This window comes from Trichosurus vulpecula, chromosome 4 (assembly GCF_011100635.1).
Source record: "Trichosurus vulpecula isolate mTriVul1 chromosome 4, mTriVul1.pri, whole genome shotgun sequence".
In the NCBI taxonomy this organism is placed as follows: domain Eukaryota; kingdom Metazoa; phylum Chordata; class Mammalia; order Diprotodontia; family Phalangeridae; genus Trichosurus; species Trichosurus vulpecula.
The window spans coordinates 44,072,397-44,094,166 of NC_050576.1; the positions used below are offsets into that span (position 1 = coordinate 44,072,397).

Consider the following 21,770-nt stretch of genomic DNA (forward strand, 5'->3'; position numbering starts at 1 on the left):
TCTGTATAATATCTCTATCATTAGACTGTGACCTTTTTGAGAATAGAGATTGTCTTTAACCTCTCTTTGTATGCATGGTGATTAGCACAGAGTCTTGGATATGGAAGGTGCTTAGTAAATACAAGTTGTTTGATTAATTGTATCTCTCCTGACCCCTAGCACAGTGTTTTGCTATGATGTAGGTTTTTAACAAATATCTTTTAATTCACTCAAAGTATAGTGATAGAATTCCCAAGGGAAAATATGCCAGTCTTTTAACATTAAGAAGGACATTTTTCAAATATTTTAATATATGCAATATATATTCATACACACATATATACACATACATACCCACATATATACATATACACACAGACATAGATAGATAGATAGATAGATAGATAGATAGATAGATGGAACTTTGTGACTAACATAACAAGACTTGGAAATGAGAGGAAGAGGGCTTAAGGAAACTAAATGGGACAAGAAGGTGGCAGAATGACGGACACAGGAAAGAAGGAAGGAGAAAAGAAGTCACGCCACAGTGTGAAAACAGAGTTTAAAAATACTGGAGGCGGGGAAGGCCAGAAAAATTCAATTGTTATAAGATTTCGAAAGCAGAATGTTATAAGATTTTGAAAGTACAAGGCCAGCTCCAACCCCTCATGAACAAACATCTTAGAGTAAATGAGGGCGTACTACAAAAAAGTTATTTTCTGCACTTCAGTGGATCTTTACAGGGAAGACTAGTTAAAAGCCCAAGATAAATATAATAAAAATTAATTTACCTCGATCCTTTCAACTAGAACTCTCCATTAATCAGCACTTTCACATTTTATCAATTTTAGTAAATGTTTATTAAACACCCACTATGTACAAAATACTGTATCCTGACAGTAGTGACAGTTAACCAGTCACCAAACACTTCTTATTCTTGCCCTGGGTACCAGGCACTATACTAGGCATTTTGGGTACATTTATAAATATGGGTATATTTGGCCTTCACATTAGACTCTCCGTAAGTAAGACTAGCCTTGAGGAACCTCCCAAATGAGCCCACAGGGGCTGGCTTTCTTATCCCCGCCACAGTTCTATACCCAGAAATATTGTGGGACCAGCTTCTGTTCTAGATAGGCTGCTTCCTGGGAAGAGAGAGCTCCCTTTTCTCATACTCACCAGTCATTAAGCACCCCCCACCACGGCTACCCAGAGGAAGATTTTAATGACAGTAAATTAGATTATGGTTCACAATTTTAAAGGCCAAAAAACCATTGAAACATGGGTTTTTTAGAATAATCTTAGTGTTGAACCTGTTTCATTTTTTTCTCCTTCCCTGAATGTTGATCATCATGTAGTGGATCAATTGTCTTCACATCTGTAAAACACTTTGCAAACCTTAAAGCACTATTTAAATGCCAGCTATTACTACTACTACCACTTCTACTACTACTACTACCGTTATTATTATTATTTAGAACATCTGTCCAGTTGCCAGAATATCTCGTTTACTGTCCATTCTGGATAACAGAGTTTGCTGCACATTTAGCCCAGTTATCCAGTTCTTCTTCCAGCAATGGCGTAAGTGAGGATGGGCTAGCACATGGATGTTTGACCTAGCCTATCTTCACAAAGGCTTTGGAAAGAAGTATGTTACCCCAGGAAGGAGCACAACCCAGGACTTGGACCAAAGAGGAGAGAAATATGGACAGAGTTAGCAAACACTGTTCATGTATGTCAGCAGATAAGCTTACCAGTTCCAAGATACTTCCCTCGGGGATAGGATGTTACAATTACCCAGAGGCTAAAAGAATGAGATTTTGGGTGGCCCTTTTCCCTAAATCCAAGTGATAACTCATTCTTCTTCCTCTTGGACCTGGGGTCAGGAAGACCTTTGTTCAAATCCAGCTTTCACTTAACTCTTGTCTGTCTCAGTTACCTCCTCCATAAAATGGGGATACTTAATAGTACACACCTCCCAAGGTTGTTATGGGGATACGATGAGATTTTATTTGTACAGCACTTTGTAAATCTTAATTATATAAGTTCTACCTGTTATTGTTGTTACTGACTGGACTTGGGGGAAAGGATGGAGCTGTCAAGAAGAGGGTAGAAGAATCAACCAAATCAAATTATAAAGAGCATTTTTACTTCTCTTGAATGCATAATACTCTAGACTTACCGTATTAACAATTTTTAAACAATCACAATGCCCAGAAAATTTCATTTGGCTCAAAATTTGCATTTGCTAATGTGTTACAAATTACCTGTTCTCCTACCCATAATACTTCATGCGTTGCTATGGCCGAAGAATTCATCACCAATTGGTGGGCCACTTGGTTGTATGATTGAGAGTCATGGAGTCCTACCAAGGATTAAAACTGAGTATCATTTAGAGGGCAATGGAGAGGCATATGGTAGGTGGCTATAGGCTAGAATACCTAAGCAATAAGGACCCTCAAGGAAAATCTGGAGTAGAGGGTGACGTCAGCAAAGAAATATATAATCAAAAAAGACAGAATGATCACACAGCAAGAGAGAAGAATCATGAATGAAGCTACATGCTCTGCTGCTATCTTCCAAATGTTAGGAGAAAGAGAAGAAGTTTGCCAACACATTGAGTGAAGCCCTTGTGGCAAACTTATGGAAGACTACAGAAAGAGTTGTGTAGCCTGTAAATCATCAGGAGTCAACATTGTTTGAGGGATCTGCATTATATTAATGAGAGCACAGATACAGTTGAATATTTTGAGTCTTGCCTTGCTGGTCAGTCCAGCTCCTCCATTCTTAGAGAATTCAAACCATTTCCTACAGCAAACATGGGTTTTCTCCCACAGATGTAGATGTAGATTCATAAAATGAATGAGAGAAGACACTGAATTTCTCAAAAGTTACATAATATCATAGTATGATGGTGCTAGAAGAGACCAGAAGATCATCCACCTTAATTCTTTAATCACAGAAATCAAGAAATGGACCCAAAGTAGTGAAGGGACTTGCCCTAATGTCACACCCCAAGGGGCAGAGGTAGAACTTTGGGGAGTTGGGGCTTCTATCTATTGCTTTGTTTCTTTTAGGTTCACCTTGAGTGTTTTCTTCTGGTCCCTTGACATGTAGGTTTGGATTTTTTTTAAATTTTTATAGTTGTTCTAAAAGTTCTTTCTGAAACAAGAACAAATAGTTTCCTGCATGTTGAACCTTTCTTTAAAAATTACGCCATTCTCCCCAAGGAGAAACAGGAAGTCCTAGGGACATCAACCCTGATGGAGAAAGCACAACCTGCATGTGATAAATGAGTCTCATGAAAGGATTGGTTTGCTTTTCCATAAAAAATAAAAAGACTCAAAGGCATCATTTTAAATAACCGATGACATTTTGTATAGTCTTAAATCTGAGGAGCAAAAGGGTAAAAAGAGAGGAAAGGAAGTAGAAAAGCTTTGGTATAAACAGCCCTCAACAGAAGTATCCCCACAGGAGGGGCTACAGATGTAAGCTGGTGTAGCAGCTGTTAATTCAGTCATACTCCAGCTGTTTTGTCTCTGGAAGTCTCTGCTGTCCCCTGCTGGTGGCTTCCCACAGGAAAATCACAGCCACCTCAGGCAAACGGGAAAACCCAGCAGACTAGAGACATGGGTCACTGCCAGAAAAAGAAGAAATTGTGCTGTGTGTGTGTGTGTGTGTTTTCAGCTGAATTCATCTGCCAAAGACCACCATAAACCCTGACATTCTTAATTAGATTCCTTCTCTATTCAGTCTATTTTTTTTCCCTGTAGCTTCTGGATGTTTGGCATACTGAACCCAAAGGTGATCCCTTCTTGTCACCATAGGTCTCTTGCCTTCCAGTCTTGATGAACATATTCTTTTGGATTCTCTTTCTCAGTTTGGCTTCTAACCCCATCCATAGTGTTGGCAAACTTCCTTAAACTGCTTGCCTTTATTTTCAGTCAGTAAAATAGTTCTGTAACAAAAGCAAAATGATCTTTGGGCTCCTAAGTCAAGTAAAAGATGCTGTACATTTATTTCTTATGCTATTCTTTTATACCTACATTTGACCCTACCTACCATGTCCTCAAGCCATCATCCTATATCTTTACCCTTTTCATATCTGAACTCCCATGGAAAAAGCTACCCACACTTATTGCCTCCATCTTGAAATCTAGCTTCTGGCACCATCATTCAACTGAAATATCTATGTCTGAAATACCACCCCCTAACTATGGATTAGAGGTTTAAGCTCTGTCCTGACCTCTCTTCCCTTCCTTTCTCTCTCTTTCTCTCTCTCTCTCTGTGAGTGTGTGTGTGTGTGTGTCTCATGTCTCTCTGTCCCTCTATTTCTCTGTCTGTCTTTCTCCATCTATTTCCCTTTCCCTCTCTCCCTCTTTCCCACCTCCTCCCTTTCATATTTATATAAATCACTTTGAGGTTTACAATGCTCTCCTCACAACAACCAAGTGAGACAAGTAAAGAAAAGCATTTATTAAGTACTTTCTATGTGCCACGTAGTGTGCTAAAATATACATATATGGTAATATATAAAGAATATTATCCCTGTATCACAGACAAGAAAGGCACTGTGGCATAGCCTGTATTAGAGTCAGGAATCCAAATCCTGTGTGAGCCTGGGCACATTCACCCACTGCCCCAAGCAATTCCTTAAGCCTATAAATTGTCTCCTCCATTGCATTGTGAGCTCCTTGAGGGCAGAGACCATCATTTGCTTCTTGTGCATCCCTAGGACTTAGCACAGCATCTGGCATATAGTAGGCACTTAATAAATGTTTATTGACTGAAATTGCCATTGTGTGTCAATGGAAAGAATTTCTAATACTGGGAGTTCCCTACAGTTATGAAATCATAAGTCCTGGGTTTTTTAAAAATTGGAAATGAAGAAGTAATATTTTTGATTTTCAAATAAGAAAATGATTTGTCCAATGATCAAAACAGCTCATGGCAGCACCGGGACTTAAATCCCGGTCTCCTGGATCCAAGCTTAGGATTTGTTTTGAAACACCACACTACCCACATTTATAACAGTGATTTCTATCAGATGGTAAAGTTAACATGATAGCTATTAAAATTGAATCTATAACAATCATTGAAGCTAATTTTCACTATTGACTAATATTTTCTTCTTAGAAGGATGAGGTGTAATTTACCAAAAATACTTCAATTATGTTTCATTGATTTTGGGGACTTTGGGAGTGAGGTGGAGCCTGGGCAAAAGCACCCCAAAGATGTTCAGGATATCTAAATGGGTCATGAATGATTTGTTTCTACACAGTCATAAGAATTCTGTCCTCTTTTTCTATAATTGCTTAGTTGTTTTTAGTCATATCAGACTCTCCATGACCCCTTTTGGGGTTTTCTTGACAAAGATACTGGAATGGTTTGCCGTTTCTTTCTCCAGCTCATTTTTACAGATGAAGAAATTGAGACAAACAGGTTTAAGTGACTTGCCCAGGGCCACACAGCTAGTAAGTGTCTGAGACTGGATTTGAACTCAGGTCTTCCTGGCTCCAGGCCAGGTACTCTATCCACTGTGCCATACGGCTACCCTACAAGTAGTCAACATAATATTAGATGAAAGGCACTGGCTAGGAGGTTGGAGACCTAAGTTCTAGTTAATCCTAGCTCTTCCATTCACTGTGACTTTGGACACTATGTGACCTTGGTCATCTAAATTCCCTGGGTCTTGATTTTCTCATCTGTGAAATTAGGGGTTGGCCTAGAGCTAGGCTTGGCAAACCTACAATCCATGGGCCAAACCTGGCCCACTACTTGTTTGTGTATAATCCCATAAGCTGAGACATGGCTATTATATTGTTTTAAAACAACCTTTAAAATACAAATTTAAATACAAAATCGTATTTTAAAATGTAAAAGTCATTCTCAGGTCAAAGCGCCATATAAAAATAAGTGGTAGGATAGATTTGGCTGACAGGTCATAGTTTGCCAACCCCTAGACTGAAGGACCTTTTACAAAGTGTCCAGGGACTATCAAAAGACTAGTGAAAATCTATCTGTCCACAAACCAAAGTGGTTCTTCCACTTCTTCCTATGTGTAGACCTGGCTCAAGAAGAAAATCATGAGTGGAAAATGTAATCTTGTACTCATGGGAGATTCCTAAGAGACAGGAAAGGAGGGAAGGAAGAAGCATTTATTTGGCACTATATTAGTAGTAGCATCCACAGTCTAAAAGGTTTATCTGCATGGTATCAGTCTGTGCTATTCCTCTTCATTCCCAGTAGGAACTAGGAGTAGGGACTAGATCTGTGATTTATTAGATTAATAGAATATTAGAATAATATTAGATGTTAGAATTCCCCAAAGAGGAAACCCCCTCTACCAGTGTAGGTCAGCTTCTTCTCCACCTTTTATGGTCTTAAGACAGTTGCCTAGGACACTAAGGTTAAAATGACTTGCCAGGCATTACACAGCCAATACACGTCAGGGGAAGGTCTTGAACCCAGGTTTTCCAGGGTTTGAGACCTGCTCTCTAGATACAAAACCATGCTACCTTTCTTCACACCCAATTCTAAAAATAAAAATGAACCAGTACCATTCACTGACACCTCTGACCTTGGAATGAGTCATTATCTCATTTGTAGATATTACATATAATTATATATTATAATACTATATATTAGATACTACAGGTATTGTAGATACTATATTATTATTATATATTTTGATCCAATTTCAGAGAAGTGTCACGTGGTACCTGTCAAATCCAGCAGGTGCAACCAAATATATATAATTTTCTTCATCATTACATTTATCAAGCATGTTTATATATTCAACAATACTATTCAAAACAAGTTTTTAAAAAGACTAAAATTCTTGCCCTTCCAGGACGTAAAATAGTTCTAAAATTGGGGGGAGGGGCAAGTTTCAGTTGGCTACCCAACTACAAAATGGGCACAGTTGCCCATTTCAGGGAAAATTCCAGCAACTGTAGGTAAGATATGATTGCTTTCCATGATAAATTCAGAGGCTCAGTGAGATCGAACCTGTAATTCCAGATGTCTCTCTTTTTCAGTGAACCATGTACATCTCACCAAAGCACCACTTTGTTATAACTACAAAATTGCACTTAGTTAAGAGAACCAATAATCTTTTCTTCCTCTTTCTAATTAATAATATGTTTTAATGATTAGTTTCTTTTTAATTATTTATTTTATTTTTAGCTAATGGAATAAAACAAGCATTTCTACAACATAGCATAATTTTAAATTTAAAAAAGATGATTGCACATGAAACTACAAATCTATTGTGTTAAACTTGCCATTCCTTTTAATATATAATAAAGTTATGTAATTTTTTTCCTTTTTTTCTTCCCTCCCCCCCTCACCCTATAAATGGCTACCCTTAGGCATAAATATGTATACATCTGTAAAAATCATTCTATACATACTTCTATTATCCATTCTTTCTTTGGATGCAAGTGGCATCTTCCTTGTACTTAATTTGAGTATTTATAATAGATAAACTGACTTTGTTGCTCAAAGTTATTCTTAAAACAATATTGCTGTTACTGTATACAGCCATTCTCTTGGTTCTGCCCATTTTGCTCTTCATATTTCATGGAAGTCTATCCATGTTTTTCCAAGATCATTGAGCTCATAATTTGTAATAGCACAGTAGTATGCTATCACAATCATACACCACAATTTGTTCAGCTATTCCTCAATTTCTGAAAGAAACTAGTAATTGCAACCGGTGATGTTGTTAACCTCCCAAAGTCAGTATAGAGAAAAGGAAGAATTGGTACCAATGAGTGTGTGATACTGATTACCTCATGTCTGAATGGGGGAAAGTGGAAAGCATAGGGAGATTGCTGAGTATCGCCACGGGTCCCAGATGATATTCTGAATTCTATATCACTACCATCACCAATTTCTGGATCCTAATCTCTTTTATATTAGTTCATTCACTTATTAATTCATTCTTTCACTAAGTATGTATTAAATGCCTACTATGTACAAAGAAGGCATTGTCCAAAGATCCAAAGATAATAAATGCGGTCTCTGTTCTTGTGCAAAAATAACTATGATACAAAGAAGACTGGTAAGAACCCAAGACAGGTGCAAAGTACTCTAAGAGTTCTGAGGAGGGGAAAAAATGACTCCTGGGTGGGAGAATCAGATATCTGAAGGCAATTCTTCCACCAGCTTGATAACTATGATTAATGCTAAAAATGCAAATAGAAGAAGATGGGGAGAGATTAGTCTGATCTTTTTAGGCTCATAGGTTCTTGGGTCCCTCTGCCTTAGAGGACTTGGGAGGGTATATGTTAGGCCTGATTTTATGGAATCAGAGGACTATAAGAAAAAAATCATGTGTTCACTAAAATCCAAACATTATTAAGGGTAAGAAATTGAAGGTAGCTGAGAGTAGAAGGGAGACAATGAGAGACAAAGAAGAGAGACTGGAAATAAAAGAAATCAAGGAGGGGAAGGAGGGAGCAAAAAGATTATCTTCTGAAACAATTCCAAACATTGTTTTCTCTACAAATTTGCTTTTATTTTTTCAGGGCTTACAAGGAACCCCTGGAAGCATAGGTGACAGAGGACCTCCTGGAGAACCAGTAAGTTTATCTGCAAAGTTTGGTAATAATGGACAGCCTTTAAATTTCATGTACCACGAGCCCCACTCTCCCGTGGAGTAGAATTAAAAGCAGCCTTTACCATTGACCATATAGGCTAATGACATTATGCAAATATTTTATCATGCATCCAGATTTTATTGCTTTTCTTATTGTTTTTAGTACAGCCCAAGGGTGGTACTGTTGTTCTGAGACAACTTACGGGGGATATACTAGTGTTGAGACAAAGAAAAGTCTGTTGTATTAAATCTCAAAAATTCTTGCTTTGAATGGCCTGCTGTTATTATTACACTGCCACACACACACACGTGCACACACACACACACTTTTACATGGCCAAATCTATAACAAAAGACCACACAGCGAAGTCATACCCTACAAATGACGGGCCCAAAGGTGCAAACATGACGAGAATGCAATTATGTCACACAAAGAATGACATCATGATTTCATACATGTGAGAGAGTTTCCATGGAAAAACTGATCGTGAGAGGGAAAGACCTTGTCAAGCCCACTCTCTTACATTTGGTTCTTTATTGCCCATGAAATCATTCTTCTGGTGAGTCATGTCAAACGTAATTGACCGTAATGTACTTTTAAGGTTTGTGATACAATGTGATCTTTCAAGCCATGGGCTGATCTTATCCATCAGTTGACACAAAGGTTTATAGGTGGCCTTTGAATATAATTCATTCAGTGAGTGACAGTATGTGGAAAAATTCCACCAGTCAAATAGCTATTCTTACTGAACTGTGAGGTTATTTCCTCCTATACACATTTATTATACATGCTCCAACTGCACAAACCTTACAAACAATAAATCCACATTTAGCTCTTTAAGTAAAATACTTATTTCTTACTAGGTAGAAACTTTTTACATACACACAAAGAACAAAATAAGGGACACTACTCAATTTATCTCTCCATTTATTGTGATTGGTTTTTCACCTTTTGGACCTCCAGTCCAATTCTATTTCCTTACCAGGGGCCATCTCCACTCATCCTGGTCTATATCTTGCCACTGGCCTCAGATGGTTGCCAAGGAGAAAGTGGGGCTGGTGACTTTGCACAGCCCTCCCTCACTTGAATCCAATTCACTTGCATGTCACGGCATCACCTCCCTGATGTCATGGTCCTCTTTGAGAACAAAAGACAAACAGCAACAACATTTCCTTACCAATTCTATTTGAATCAAAATAACACAGCTTTTTCACAATAATCTTGGAAATTTACTTCCATTTACCAAAGATTTCTTAAGCACCCAACTTATTCAAGGCATTGAAGATACAGAGATAATATTGACCCAGTCCCTGTCTTCAAGAAGCTTTATATTCTTCTGAAAAGACATGAGGACAGATAAATATAATATAAGGTGGGAGATGAAGGGAGCAAAAGAGAGGTCCAGAAAAAGTGCTCTGGGCATGTATGAGGGGAGAGGGGAACTTTTTATCTAGAGGAAGAGCGATCATCAGTATAAATTTCCCCATCTGTAAAAGGAGGAGGTTAAAGTAGGCAATCTAAGATTCCTGTCAGCTCTATGAGTGCCTATAGCAAGGCTGTGATTGATACCATCATCAACATCGCTGGCTTTTATACAGCTCTTTAAGATTTACAAAGTGCTTTGTACATGTTTTCTCATCTTGTCCTCACAACAACCATGGGAGGTAGGTGCTATTATTATCCCCCCTTTTACAGCTGAGGATGCTAAGGCCAGCAGAGGTTAATTGACTTGTCCAGAAACACACAGCTAATAAATGTCTGAGGCTGCATTTGAAGTTGGGTTTTCCTGATCTCAAGCCCAGTCCTCTTTCTACTGTTCCACTCCAGGGGTGGGGAACCTATGGCCTCAAGGCCGCAGGTTCACCACCCCTGTACTAGACTATTAAAATAGTCTTAGTTTAAGTTTAAAAATTAAATTTAATTAAAATTTTTGTTAAAAAATTAAATTAAATTTAAGTTTTTTTTAAAAGTTTATCACTGGGGCTATGACAACTCAAAAGACATGTTCTGATTCTTTGAACATGGAAATATTTGTTACTTTACAAAGTTCAAAGTTTTCAAATGGCCCAATAGTATCACATAATACAAATACCGTGTTAGAGCCTAGGAATCCAAAAGTGACCACTCAAGTTATAAAGTCAGGTACCTGGTTAGCAAAACATTGTTTGGCAGATAATGGACATAGGATCACACGTTTTGGTTTCCAGTTCTAATCGTGGAAACTTGGAGAGCATTGCCAAACTGGGAGAGAGCCTGAGCTTTCTGAGAAGCACATGAAGAAATGCTTAGCTATGGAAGCATACTTACATTAAAAAGTCAAGGGTCATTCCGAATCTGCAGCAGAAACCTGAAAAAATTACTTTTTTCTGAGAAGAGTTCAAATTGGCATCACCATAAGCATCCAGGGGTGTCCTTGGCTTGGGTAGCTAGCCCCATGTAGATATAAGGAAGGCACTTGTTGGAGGATCATCCTGATACCCTCAGCTTCCCTGAAAAGAAGGTGTGTACAAGCATGTTTCTAGAATGGTCTTAGCCAAACAAGCTGGGGAAATTCCCATGAGGCAATATTTCCTGGGGCGACAGGCTACTTTTGTGGCTTCTCCCATTCCAGCAAAGCGCAAACAAGATAAGTAGTCTTACGGATCCCTGGGGAAGTGCCTAGCATGCTGTGGTTTCTAAATATGGATTCATTCATTTATAAAAATCCTATAAAGGTGCTTGAGCACATAGCTTCCCCCACATCGACAAACAGATCCATTGATGTGGGCAATTTTAATGTTATTACAATAAGCTAATTATTCGCTGTCCATTCACTTCAAAGAATACTGCTTAGTAGCACAGTTTTCCCTTGCCAAAAAGGCCCCATTATGCATTTCATTACACCTTAGTGTGGTTATATAATGTAAATCTTATTAAGTCCATAAAATGAGCACAGAGAGATTATTCAACTTGATTCTATACCAGACAAGACTATCTGCCAAACAGAACACAATTAATTGAACATACTGGGGTTTTTTTTCTGAGAAGATGATATTTGGATCTTTCTAAAGTTCGTGCTAATTGCATATTAACCATTAGTGAAAAGGAATAGGTCTTTGACTCTATTAGCCTTCCAATAACTTAACAGTGGTTGTGAGAAAATTTACCATCTCATTGGTCTTAAAAACATACCATGGAAGAATAAAGGTAGTGATAATGGCTGATATCTATATATAGCTTCAAGTTTGTAAAGTGCTATTAATACATTTCTTCATTTGATCCCCCAAACAACTCTGTATGTAGTTACTACAGTACAGGTCTTAATATTCCCATTTTAAAGATGCAAGAGGGGCAGCTAGGTGGCACGGTGAGTAGAGCACTGGCTCTGGAATCAAGAGGACCCAAGTTCAAATCTAGCCTCAGACACTTGACAAACCTACTAGCTGTGTGACCTTGGGCAAGTCACTTAACCCCAATTGCCCTGCCTTTCCCCCTCCAAAAAAAACCAAAAAAACCAACCACCCCCAAAAAAAGATAAACATTAAAAAAAGATGCAGGAACTGTGGCCCGGATAGGTTACAAGGCCAGCTAAATGTCAGAAGTGGTACCGTTCCAATGGATAGGATAGCATTACTGATTAATGCCATGGTTTATGGTATGCCCCATATTTAATATTCTGTATTTATTGAGGCTAATTTAACGTCTGATAGTCAAGGCTTTTATATTTTTTTAAATGTAGGGGGCACGGGGACAACAAGGTGATGCTGGTCCTATTGGAGAAATGGGTCCTGAGGTAAGTTTTACTTTTTTTTTACTTATGAAAAAATAAATATATTGAACATGTGGCATACAACCTACAATCCATACACTGGATAGATATTTTTAAAATAATAATCATTTTTAAATGTTTCATTTTATATAAGGGGAGAACTTAAATTTGTAAATTTCCATCTAGGAAAAAAAATAAGGACAGCTTCATTCAATGATTTTCTACTTCTAAACACCTCTGGAGAGGGATTGTAGTGTGATGGATAGAGACTGGGACTTGGAGTCAGGGAACCTGAATTTGGGTCGAGCCTTTGGTCCATGCTGGCTGTGTGACCCTGGACATACGACCTCATCTCTCAGTGCACCCAGGAAGTTCTTTAAGACCACTAATTATATAGTAAGGACTAATGTGCAACAATACAGTAGATTTCCTCTGCAGGGAGTTCCCTGTACCAGTGAAATTGTGGGTATGGACCCCAAAAGCTCCTCTCATGGCGAACAATGGGACAGAAAGTAAATTATGCTCTCACTTCACAGACTGAGAGTTGACTTCACTCAGTGTGTCACTTCTAGGTTTTATATCTCCTTTAAAGAGGCATAATGGAACAAGTTGGAAAATAAGCCAGATTGATTTAAAAAACCAGCCACACTTGCTCCAAGACTAGAGAAGGGTAGGAAGGAATAACCATTTATGTAATGCCTACTGTGTGCCAATGACTGTGCACTAAACACTTTTATAAATATTACATGATCTTCATGACAACCCTGAGAGGCTCCATTTTACATATGTAGAAACTGAGGCAGACAGGTTAAATGACTTGTGCAGAGTCACATAGCTAGAGTCAGAGGCTGGCTTAGAACTCAGATCTTCATGATTTCAGGCTCAGGTCTCTGTCCACTTTACCACCAGCTATCTCTACAAAGTAGACATTACAAAGTAAAATCTCTTTACTGTGGTTTTTACGTTTTTTTTTCCTTAAAACAATAAATTGCCAAAAGTTGCGCTTTGGGAGATTAATTGGAGGTGACTCTGAGTGCAAACTTGGTTAGATCGCTATCAAGCTACGAAGTCTTTGAGTACCACCCAATGCTAGACTTTATGCATGTCTGTCATCTTTAGACCACTATAGTTCCATGCAGAGAGGCTTATCACAAAGTTAGCCACAAACCAATGAATGTTTTGACTACAGCAACTCTTGAAAGCTATTTTCTGAGGTGGAGAAGAGATGGGTCTGCGTTGATTTCTGGAGTTCAGAAAGTGCAGAGCCTTGAATGTGTCTGTTTAAGGTTAAGTATAAATGCTTATGCTAGACAAAAAAAAGCTGCCTGATTCTCTAAAGGAATTCTTTGGCAAAAGGACATGAAATTTTTATGGACTTTTGCTTAACCAAAAGTCATGAATTTGTCCAGAGGATGTGCCATCCTAATAGTACCTAAAAGTTTACTGGAGCATTACTGTGGGGATGTATGCACCATCAGAGGCTCCTCAGAGAAGAGGGAAGTATCTTTGCCCTGCCTCTGAAGGCACTCTGAAGATACTGCCTTTCATACTTCTCTCCTGCTTTATTTATAGAAGCAAATCTCATGCAGGAGCATTCTTGAATCTTTTAGCTCATAGGCACCATATTCTCTTAGTCAATGGATTATTGTGGTTATTGAAGAGAAGCTAACATTTATTTTATAAATAATATGTCAAATTGGCTTCTTTTAGGGACCTCCAGGCATTGAGGGAGAGCCCGGTCTACAAGGAGAGCCAGGTGCAAAGGTAACTTTGATCCATCAAGGGTTTCTTCCACCCAATATGTTCCATAGAATTTCCATGTCTGGCTAATACTTAATCAGAAATCCTAAGAAAAGGGAAGGAAGGAGAATAGCCAATAGAAGAGGCAAATTGCTGCAGAATTCTATCTCTCTTATGGCATGCTCACCAGAACAAGGGAATGTGTTCATTTCAATGATTCAGTACTTTACCATTTTATTCCACATTTCAGGGAGAACCTGGGCCAGTAGGAGGTGTTGGAGCATCTGGAGAACCAGGATTAAGAGTGAGTGTATAATAAAAATCCATTTGTTGCACTAGGTTATCTATTCTAAATATGCAAAAATTACCAGCATTTCCATTTCAATCAAATAACATGATAAACCTCTCTGATTCATTGCAGAATAATGCTGGCTGTATTCCATAATTTCTAAAAGTATGCTGTACATTGTTAACACTACCCAGCTGGAATTTAACTGCTTTTAGGATTACACACATGTACTCAGAGTGCTATTGCTCAATTTATGTAATCCCTGGGATTTTTCCTAATACTTGAGGAAAAAGAGTGACTCACATATACCAACAAAATTACTTCTATTTATTCATCTGTAAAATTAGGGAGTTGGACTAGATGGTTACAAAGGTTCATTTCAGCTCTAAAACGCTATGATACTGTGATTTTATATTGTCAAGTTAAATTATTGACCAGTCCAATGACAAAATCATGGCAACATAAAATGGCTAAGAAGAATGGTGCATTGGATAGAACACTTGGCCTGAAGTCAGAAAGACTTAAATTCAAATCCAGCCTCAGACACTTCTTAGCTGTGTGACCTTAGGCAAGTCACTTAATCTCTATCAGACTCAATTTCCTCAACTGTAAAATGAGGATAATAATAGCACTTAATCCTCAGAGTTTCTGGGAGGGTCCAATTAGGTAATATTAGTAAAGTGTTTAGCACAGTGCCTGGCATATGGTAGCTGCTTAATAAATGCTGTTTCCTTCCTTTCTTGTTCATCAGAAGCCTAATTAACTAACTAATGCTCCAGAAAATTTTAAGCACTGTTTGAAATGTTACATCCTGTGAACAATTTCATCATTTCATAGTGTTTAGTTATACTTCTTTAAAAGAAGTTCATTTTATCCTCTACTCCTTACCAAAAATATCTTTCATCCTCAATATTAAAACATCAGCAGAAATGGGAACCTGACTTCTTATTTCATTTTCGAGATCAGATAGGATAAATTTAGACTGACTTACTAAACTATTAATATTAATTTCCTATTAAAGATGCATCTCCTAGAACACTACTTTCCAAAAAACATTCCTTTTCTCACATGTCAGAGCTCTTCAGTACCAAACAGATCCTTTTCAGGTCACTGTGAACCCAATTTGTATTGATGTTACTATCCTACTACAACAAAGCCTCCTATAGAGGTCTGTCTGAAGGAGATTCTAGAGTTACTATTTCCAGACTACATAATAATGCACTATACAAGGGTAATAAGCTCCTTGAAGGTAGGTATTGTTCCATTTTTGGCTATTTTCAGTACCTGGCACAGGTACTGAGGTTCATAGTAGGTGCCCAATATATGCTTCTTGATAGATTTCCACTTTGCATTTTTGAAGAATGTCTCAGTTTCATTTTATTTGTTTATCAGGAAAACAATGTTAGATCAGATTCAATCTAGTTTGTTTTTTTATGTTTGATTTCATTTTCCCTTTCATTTTCCCTTCCCTTCACCTTCCCTTTCTTTTCCTATTCTGTTCTTTCTTTTTATTTTTGTTAGCCCAGGAAGAAAATATCAGTAAGTTTGAATTCACCTTTGGCTGGCTCAAGAAAGAGGAGGAAAGATCCACCTGTTTTTTTAATGTAGTTTGTAGTCAGGATAAGCTAGGTTTAAGTCCCTTTTCAGACCTTTCCAAGCTCTGTGACTCTAGAAAAGTCACAAAAACCCCTCTGCACCTCAGTTTCCTCATATGTAAAATGAGGGGCCTGGATTTGATGGTCACTAAGATCCCTAACAGCCCTAAGTTTATAATACCATGATCCTGTGATCTCTGTCTGTCTTATGATATATATTTCTGTGAGTTCCATAGAGAAACCTCTATCTTAAATAGTCAATCTTGTTTTATAAATTTTCATCTATACTCTGGTTATTCAAGTCTAGGGGCACAGAAATATTCAAAATGTAAGATATTGAACCACTTGATAATAATAATAACAGCTAACAATTATCTAGTGCTTACTATGTGTCAAGCAGTGTACTAAACACTTTACAGCTATTACCTCCTTGAAAATGACAGAAAAATAAGGATAATATGATGCGTGCCTGTGAACAATTGTCCAAGGACCAGGATTACAGAATGAACATTACATGACTTTAATTGACTAAAATTTGTAATCTTACTAGGATTTGACTGTATTTTAGATTTATAATATTCTGACTTCTTACATCAGCCATGGAAAGCAAATTAAGCAATTATTATCACAGTGTTAGTTCGCTATGGAAATGAAGGAACAAAAGGGACACAGAGCTTCATAATTCCTTCTACAACTATCTGGGATGTCCAGAAGCAATTTTTTTTCAATTAAAATACCTTTCTTAGCAATGTTAGTAGGACCTTTTTTAATGTTTCTGTTTCTCCCACACAAATTAGGGTGAACCAGGAACTCCCGGAGAAGATGGTCTTCAAGGAAAAGATGGAGCAAAGGTGATAACGATATTTCTGGTGTAGTTAAAACCTAAAACATTATTTCTGTTCATAATGTGCCCTGGGTGAAAGGATATGATATACAATTAATGATGTGATGCAGTGTAACACAGTTTTTTCTCTTACCCCACCTTTGCTCTTATTTTTACGTTTCAGGGTCACATAGGAGACAGGGGACCTCCTGGAGAGCCTGGGGAGCAAGGAGAGGCAGGTTTACCAGGAATTATAGGACCTTCAGGTGGACCAGGAACAATTGGCCCTCCAGTGAGTACTGCCTAACTTTCTTCTCCAAATACTTGACGAGCTTATTTCTCCCTTTAATATCTAGCGAATAGATGGAGTTGATGGATTGAAACTAGGAAGAGAGGGTATGGTACTGGTTTTAGACCTTTCTTGGCAATATAATTGATAATAACTATAAATCATGATAGCATTTATTGCTGTTGTTGTTCAGTCATTTCATTGGTGTCTAACTCTTCATGACCCATTTAGGGTTTTCTTGGCAAAGATACTGGAGTGGTTTTGCCATTTCTTTCCACCTCAATTTAGAGATGAGGAAACTGAGGCAAAGAAGTTGAAGTAACTTGCCCAGGGTCACAAAACTAGTAAGTGTCTGAGCCCACATTCAAGAGAAGGTCTTCTTGACTCTAAACCCAGTGCTCTATCCACTGCCCCACCTATGGAAATACAATAAGAAATTCAGAATATGAGGAATTTAAGGGAAAAAATATCAGAAGACTTACATCAACTAATGAAGAAGCAAACAGAATAAGAAAAATATACCCATTCTGAATCTACATGCATGCCATATAGTACACATCCTTCCATCTGTCCACTAGGGTATTTTTGAGAGATTTTGTAAAATACTTTGCTGAAATCCAGTGAAATCCTTGTTTTGCCAGACTAGGCTTTTACAATTTCTACTTCTACAGGTTCTTCTTTATTAACCCAAATCAGTTCCATTCCTTGTTCTACCTTTTAAAAAATGAAAATACCATTAAGGGAAAGCAAGTTGCTCTGCCTTTAACATAGAAAGACAGCAAATGTCAAGGTAGTTGAAGTCTATCTCTGTGCCAAGTTTGTTATTTACCTATATATTTCTTCCCTCCGTCTAGGTAGTCTATAAGCTATTCCCACCCGGGTATTATGTCTATTTCCTCCTCTATTGATCCTCACCCACATATTCTCTACCATACTTCTCCCCCTCTCTAGATTGTAGATTTTCTCGTATGAGTAAATTGAGTTAATATTCAATGTTACTCCATTACCTTTCTAATCTGTTCCTTTGGAATAGGTATATATACCCCTCTATTACTACATTCCCATCATAGTCATATAAGGCAAAAAATCATTATAATACATATAGTTAAATCAATCTTGTTGCATTAACATTTCTAGTTCATTTTTTTTTAAATTAAGCTTTTTAAATCTTCCACTAAAGTGACATTACCACTTGAGTAGTAGCCTAGACCCTGGATAAGATCAAAACCATTCTGTGAACTTCAGTTAAACCATTAATACCAAGGCCAAGAATAATTAAGGGACTGGCTACTGGATTTTCCTGTGGGGGATAGACTGGAGACAGAAGATGGGAAGAAAGTCTCGGTACTTCTCTATAGACTCACGTGTTTTCCTATCCATGTATGAATGCTGCATTTCTTCATCTATAAAATGAGAGGGTTAGACGGGATTCCTTTGGCAGTACCTCCCAGCTCTAAAATGGTTTTATGAATCCGAACATCTGTCTATTGACCCAGACATGATCTGTTGTACCTTCCCTTCCTCCTCCTACTTGCTAAATGTGGGGATTCCCCAAGGTTCCTCTCTCATCTTCTCCCACAGTTTCAACTATTCCGCCTACAAAGATGATTACTATGTCTACATCTTCTGCTGACCTCTCACCTTTGCTCCAGTATCACCTCTCCTCCTGCCCACTAGACCTTTCCACTTATTCCCACATCTAATTTAGTGTGTCTAAAGCAACCCCATTGTTTTGTCCCTCCTAAAAATTTGTTTCCATTTTCTAAGTCCTCAATCAACAAAACTAAAGCTTATTTTTTAACATTTTACTCCATCTTGCACTTTGCCCCAGCCCCCACCATAGACAATCAGTTGCCAATTTAATCAGTGCCTGAATTGAACAGTTCCAAGAACAAACAACAAATTTTGCAAGTGATCAGGAAAAAGTTCTTCAAACATAAAGAAAAGTAAATTTGAATAACCCAAGAGTAGGTGGCACAGTAGATAGAGTGGCTTGGTCTGGAGTCCAGAAGATGCCTCTTCCTATATTCATATCCAGCCTCAGACACTAGCTGTGTAACCCTGGGCAGGTCAATTAACCCTGTTTGCCTCAGATTCCTCATCTGTAAATAATTTGGAGAAAGAAGTGGCAAACCACTCCAGCTACTTTACCAAGAAAATCCCAAACAGGATTGCAAGGAGTTGGACATGACTGAAAACAACAACATTCTGCATCTACTGGAAACCACAGAAAGGAATGAAATAATATATTCTGAAAAGCAAAGGAGCTCAAGACACTACCCAAAATGACATACCCTGCAAACATGAGCCTAATCATGAATGAAAAAAGAGGACATTCAATGAAAAGAGACATGCGAAGCAGCAGGAATGAGCAAATTATTTAACTTGCAAACACCAAATACAAAAACTTATATATAAGAAAGGCAAACGAGTACAACTGCCAAGGAAATTACTAGTAACAGCATAAATTGCCTCATCTCTACAGACTATTAAGAGAAAAAAAACCTAGAAAAAAATACATCAATTGGGTTCAAAAAAGAAGAAATAACAACCATTAGGAGATTTCTTTCTAAAAGCACACAAAGGAATCAAGATGAAAGTAGAACTTAAAGAAAGAGGAGAAGTAACGGTGGAAGTGCAGACCTGAAATGACATGGACTACACCTGCCCTGCAGGTGAATCATGTATTTTCTGGGATTGAATTGCACTATGGGAAGATGCACAAAAGAGAAGAAAAGTTCAGGATAGAGGTGACTTAATGACGTGCCCTAATCAAGTCTACCATCAATAACAAATTAATCTCTCAGCAAAAAAGAGGAAGTATAGGGGAATAAGTGAGATGCCAAAGGGGAGGGATTGAAATAAGGAAAATAAATGAGGACATCTTGACCCATTGAAATCTGGAGTCTTCCATGGCTGGAGAGATATGGTCTATGCTGGGAAATTGGGACTTTTCAAGGGAGTAGTAGCTCCTGCTGGGAGTTATTACAACAGAGACTACTTCCTCCAAAAGAATTTTGTGCCTCTGTGGACAACATCTTTCCTCTGAAGGTAAATTGGAGTGCCTAGGGGAGAATAGCACCCAAAGAGTAAGAGGGAAGCCAGAGAGTAGATTTCATGGTAAATGAGGAAAAAAATAGGGGGGACAAAGAGTAGCATTGGACCTCATAATTTAGAGTGTTGGGGTATTTCTACTGTGGGACAATGCCTTCCTGGTGAGATTTTACTTATAAGAATGAGGCTTAACATTAAAAAAAGAGGTAAAGCGGTAAGATCTTTAAGGTAATAACAGATATTGGTTAGATGAGAGAACTCAAGTTTGGTATTAGAAGCTTTAATTCTAAGTATACAGACTGAAGCAAAGAATAAATTTTAAAATAGACAGAAAAAAGAATTCATGAAGAAAAAACAATTAAGACATCCTTCTTGGGGGAAAAGGGGATCATAAAAAGAAAAATGCAACCAAGAATTTGAAGGGTTAAAGACGAGAGGGAATTTTGAATTAGCCACTTAAATTAGAAGGTAAAAGAGAAGGGGAAAAGAGGTAGAAACTTAGGTCATTAAATAAAATTAAGAAAGAAAAAGAAACCAGTAAGTTAAGTACAACTCCCAAATGAGGAAAACAATTGACAAATAAGAAGAAAGGTTGGGGTAGGGGAGGAAGAAAGCCAGTTGATATAAAGTTGACTTAGAGTAGATTAAACAAAACCATGTGTAGGGACAAAGTACTGACTTAAAAGAAGAAAGCAAACAAAAAGTTCCAATTCAGAAATAAAAATAATTGCTAGAGACAAAAGTGAGGAAAATATAAGCTTGACTCATCATTTAAATTGTAAATGTATTAAATAATCTAATAAAATGAGTGAGGTTATATATGAGAATAAAACCCCATAATCTATGCCTTACAAGAAATGCATTTAAAAGTCAGACACACATTCAATAAAAATGAGAGGCTCGGACAAATTTGTTATGCATCAGGTAATTCCAAAAAGCAGAACTTGCAACATGAGTTTTGGAGGTATTCAAGCAGAAACATCTGTTTGGTACATTGTAATGGGAGTTTTGGGGGGGCCTGGATCAATGGATCTAGATGGCTGCTTGAGTTCCTTTACAATTCTAAACTTTGTGATTCCATGATAAGATGATATCTTTTTGGTGTGGAAGGTGAGGGAGTCAAAAATGATTCTAAGATTGCCAACTTTTATGATTAGGAGACAGTAGTATCCTCAACAAAAACAGAAAAGTTAGAAAAAGGTCAGGGTTTGGGGGGGAAAGTCAGTAAGTTTTATTTTGTAAGGATTGAGTTGGAGACATTAATCAGATGTAAATGTCCAACATCCAGGTTAGAAATGTTCAGTAGGCAGTTAGTCTTGGGGTTTTCAGGATAAAGACCAGGGATGGAAATAGATGCCTTGAAGTCATCTACACAGAAATAGAAGCTGATGAACTCATCAAGAGGAAAGGTATATAAAAAGAGAAGGTATATATAGGGAAAAGAAGTTAGCACAGGATAGAGCTGTGGAGTACACTCATATGTGGGGAGCATGGAAGACAACCCAGCAAAGGACACCAAGAAAGAGCACCCAAATAAGTTAAGAGAAAAACCAAGACAGATCAATGTCATAAATACCTAAAGAAGAGAGAGTTTCCAGGAAGAGGGGTGGTCAACAGTGTCAAATATTTCAGAAAGCTCAAGAAAGA

General features: G+C 37.7%; 1 protein-coding gene across 1 annotated transcript in view; it reads left to right on the forward strand.

Annotated features, from left to right (window-relative positions):
* Nucleotides 1-21,770, forward strand: part of COL24A1 (collagen type XXIV alpha 1 chain) — a 378,533-nt gene that overhangs the window by 255,931 nt on the left and 100,832 nt on the right. Inside the window, exons 37-42 of the mRNA XM_036755470.1 lie at nucleotides 8,514-8,567; nucleotides 12,304-12,357; nucleotides 14,044-14,097; nucleotides 14,324-14,377; nucleotides 16,755-16,808; nucleotides 16,965-17,072. Of these exons, the coding sequence (XP_036611365.1) occupies nucleotides 8,514-8,567; nucleotides 12,304-12,357; nucleotides 14,044-14,097; nucleotides 14,324-14,377; nucleotides 16,755-16,808; nucleotides 16,965-17,072 (378 nt within the window). The remainder of the gene's footprint in view (nucleotides 1-8,513; nucleotides 8,568-12,303; nucleotides 12,358-14,043; nucleotides 14,098-14,323; nucleotides 14,378-16,754; nucleotides 16,809-16,964; nucleotides 17,073-21,770) is intronic.